Source organism: Stegastes partitus, unplaced genomic scaffold, assembly GCF_000690725.1.
Source record: "Stegastes partitus isolate 25-593 unplaced genomic scaffold, Stegastes_partitus-1.0.2 Scaffold1776, whole genome shotgun sequence".
NCBI classification, from domain to species: Eukaryota; Metazoa; Chordata; class Actinopteri; family Pomacentridae; genus Stegastes; species Stegastes partitus.
Window position 1 is genome coordinate 121392 of NW_007579507.1, and position 3681 is coordinate 125072.

Sequence of the window (3681 nt, forward strand, 5' to 3'; positions counted from 1 at the left end):
GGGGAACAAAAACAGAAACTGCACTGGGTTCAGAAGGTCAATGAGGCTGATGATTGGACAAAACGGTTTCTATTGGAGAACCTCTGACAAGCCAACACAGATTTGAAGTCTTAAACATATGGATGAAATCATACTGAGCATGTATGTCCACAGATCTCCATGGTAACTGAGCAAACTCTGCCTGCTGATAAGCTGGTGTTATAGCTGACAGCGGTGGGAGAAGCTGGGGAAGCGGACCCTGGAACTACTATTTCCAGGATAAAACCTGAAGTGACACGCTGATGATGACAATGATCAAATAAATGAAAGCTGATTATCTTCATTCCATTTGTGAAACGGTCATATTTATGTAACTTTTCACAGTCGTGTGGAGGTTGTGCATTGTTCTGGAGGGAAGCATGCTGTGATATGAGGGTCACTTGAACTTCCCGGAAAGCTGTTTGTCTTCTGCGGTGACTTCATGCTGAACTTTGAGCGGGTGAAAGTTAGTCCAGCTAATGAAGTCATCACAGTTTGTTTTGAACAATCCTACTTTTTTTTCGTTCCAGCTGATGTTCCATGAAAGGACTTGTTCAGCTTTCAGCAATGCATAAACAAAGCGATGGTTTGTTTACAGCTCGGTCTGCCTCCGACCATCTCTGTTTGTCGGAGTGATGTTGTCATAATCCAGTTAGGTGAGTACAAACAGTGTTACCGTAAGTGACGGAAATGACGGTCAAAACAACAAAACATGACCGAGCTGTTGGAAAATGATCCTTTAAGGAAACTGAAGAAACCGTCTTCATCACTTCTCCATTCTTTGACATCAAACTATGGAGTTTTCCTTCTTTGTTTTCTTCTTCGTCTTGATTCAGGTGCAGTTTTAATACGTGGGAAAGGGGAAGTGTGTGTGTGGGAAGGTGATATTTACAGTGACGGGAATCTTCTATGAACGCAAGAATGATGACAACCCGAGCAACCAGAACAACCTGATCAGTGTTTCGGGTTGTAGTTGAACTCCAGGCGGCTGGCTGGCAGGAGGCTGATGATGAAGAGGCCCGGAGGCTGTAAACACTACCTGCTGCTCTCTGCATTATTCAACGGTGGTGTTTGGCCCCAGCTGCTGCTGTGACGTTGCGTAACTCTTTTAATATCCCCCTCTCTGAATCGGTGTCAGGTCTTGTTGGGAAGGAAGGATGTGATTCAGAATTCTGTCATAATCCACAGGAAATGGTACCAGAGCCTGTTCGTGTGAGTGTGCGTGTTTTTGTTTGCTCTGGTGTGTGCGTGTCTCACTGTAAGCATGAGATTAGCGGCGGCAAGCCAGACTGGCGCTACCAACCTCCTCCCTCTTCTACAGGATTGACCCTGTGAACTGTGGCCTAATGTAGACTAACAGCCCTTTAATTTGGAAATAAGACGTGAGTGTGGAGCCATTAATTAAAGCACAAAGAGTTCAGGACAACTGCTTAACCTTTCAACATGTTTATTACAAATATGCACAACATGAATTCAATCAGACGAATAAAAAGCAGCTTGGAATGTGAGGTAATGTCATTATTTCACAGGTCAGACAGAAACAAGACGATTTCAGTGACATTAAAACACACAAACTTTAGATTCAGACCCCATGTGGACTGCCAGCTGTTTTTTTTTTTTCAAAGCACCATGTGAACAGTAAGTAGGACAGTCCCCAAGCAGTAGTATTGATTTGTCAAAGTCCACAGCAGCAGTTGAATGTGTGTGTGGCAGCGCGTCTGCCTCTGTCCTTCCTTTTTCAGTGTTTGAGTCTGATATCGTTGTATAAAGGCAGGAAATTCCCTGAAGTCCTGGTTGTGTGAGTGTGTGTGCTGCTCCGTGGTCAACCATTTACCACTTCACTTCTTGTGTGACTGACTCACATCACTCTCTGCTGATTCACACATACACACGCTTTGAGTCAGCAGCAGTCACTTGTTCGGACTCATTTAACTGAAGGTGAATCACCAGGAAACAAAAAGCAACTCAACCAGTTCCCCTTCAGTTTCTTCCTCAAACTTTCCAGCCCCTGGCTCCCTTTGGCCTGCTTCTTCTCCTGCTTTGCTTGTTGTTCTCTGTGGGGGGCTTTACCAGCCCGGCAGGCACACTCAGATCGCCCGGAGAGCTCTCACCATGGCCCCGGTAATCCCTCTGTCCCGGGACAGCTGATGTAGGTCAGCTCCTTGGTGCGCAAAGGGATCAAACCGCCCTTATAGGTTAACGAGGAGTAGAGAACCACTCCGTTCCAAAGTCTCATTGGAGGCTATTTTCTCCCTCCATCTGTTCAGAAGGCAGGTATAACCCGATTTAGAGACAAAGTGGTCAGGGACTCCCCGGCCCCGACGCGACAGCTGCCCAGTGGGGCTGCATACCTCTCCTCTCCGGGCTCCAGCCTCGCCCTCTTGCTGGGAAGGAAGTCAGGCGCCGCTGACGCCTTGCCCCGGCGTTTCCTGGACTGCCTCGTCGGGCTCAAGTTCTCTTTGTCCTCTGTGATTTCGCCATCACAGCAGTCCTCAGTGTTGTCCGGCTCCTCTGGGGCCATCTCGGCTGAGTTCAGTGCCGGCTGTGGCTCTTGCTGAGGCTCTGACAGCCGGGTTTGTTCCCCCGGGTTGGAGCTAGTGTCCATCGGCTCCTCTGTAGCTGGCTGCGCGCCGCTCGGCCCTTCGCTCTCCCTGGAGGAGTGATAGATGTCCCGTGCGGACCTCATGACCAGGGAGAGCAGGAGGCTCCGGTGGAGTCTCAGTCCTCCTCTCTGGGTCCGGGAGGCGTACAGCTTACTTATCGACACGGCCAAGATCCGTCTGGCTTCGACGTTCACTTCCATTGCTGTTGTGGCACTCATTGTTTTTTATGCGTAATTACGCACGGTTGTTTTTGGCACTTTCAGCGAAGGCTTTTTCTGTCCTGAGTAACTTTAGTTTGTGATCTATCTCAGCTCTGACTTCTGCTGTTCACCAGTTGTTGTACTCGGAGAAATGAGAGTGTGTGAGTAGCAGGGTGGCGTTTTATTTCCTCTCTGACGTAATGTGGACTTCATTCCTCAGTAAGTGACAAACAGGCGCCGCCCACACCTGCTGGAGCTGCAGCGAACACACACGCGCACCATCTGTTCCGTCTACCGCTTATTTCTCACACTTAATCTCTTTTATTATTTAGAATTCTGCTTCTGCTGCAAGTCACTTCCCGCTACTGCAGCCAAGAAGTCTCATTTAGCACATTCGGTTTTTTTTTGTTCACTAATTTTCAGCCGCCTTTCGGCAATTTTCATAAAGCATGCAGGGAACCTGGTTTGTTTTTCTTTTTATGTGTTAAATGTTTTGTAGAACCAATTGAATTTATACACAAATTACTGTAAATGTTTTATTGCGTGAACACCGCGTAATTGGCCGAATCTTCAATGAAGCGAGCAGGCAAAACATTTGTAAGAGCACATTTTGTTCCAGGAAGAAAAATGCATCCCGGTTACACGTTTAGCCTACAGAGAGTAGAAACAGAACAGCTGAGCGGACCGATGTGAATGCACTGTGACCAAAACAAGAGGAAACATGACAAAATCCAAGTTTCTGTATCGCTGTGCACCAGATGTCTTACATAAATAATTTGCAGCAAGGTGTGACATTCAACGCAACGTCACATTTGCTGGCTAATGTTTGAGGAAGTGTTTCAGGAGATGGGATCTGAGAA

General features: G+C 47.3%; 1 protein-coding gene across 1 annotated transcript; it reads right to left on the reverse strand.

The window, feature by feature from the left end:
• Window positions 1-1448: 1448 nt before the first annotated feature.
• LOC103372544 (immediate early response gene 2 protein-like) lies at window positions 1449-2978 on the reverse strand. The gene has a single exon (XM_008302209.1). The coding sequence runs from the start codon at window positions 2837-2839 to the stop codon at window positions 2282-2284; it is 558 nt and encodes a 185-aa protein (XP_008300431.1). The 5' UTR covers window positions 2840-2978; the 3' UTR covers window positions 1449-2281.
• Window positions 2979-3681: the final 703 nt, after the last annotated feature.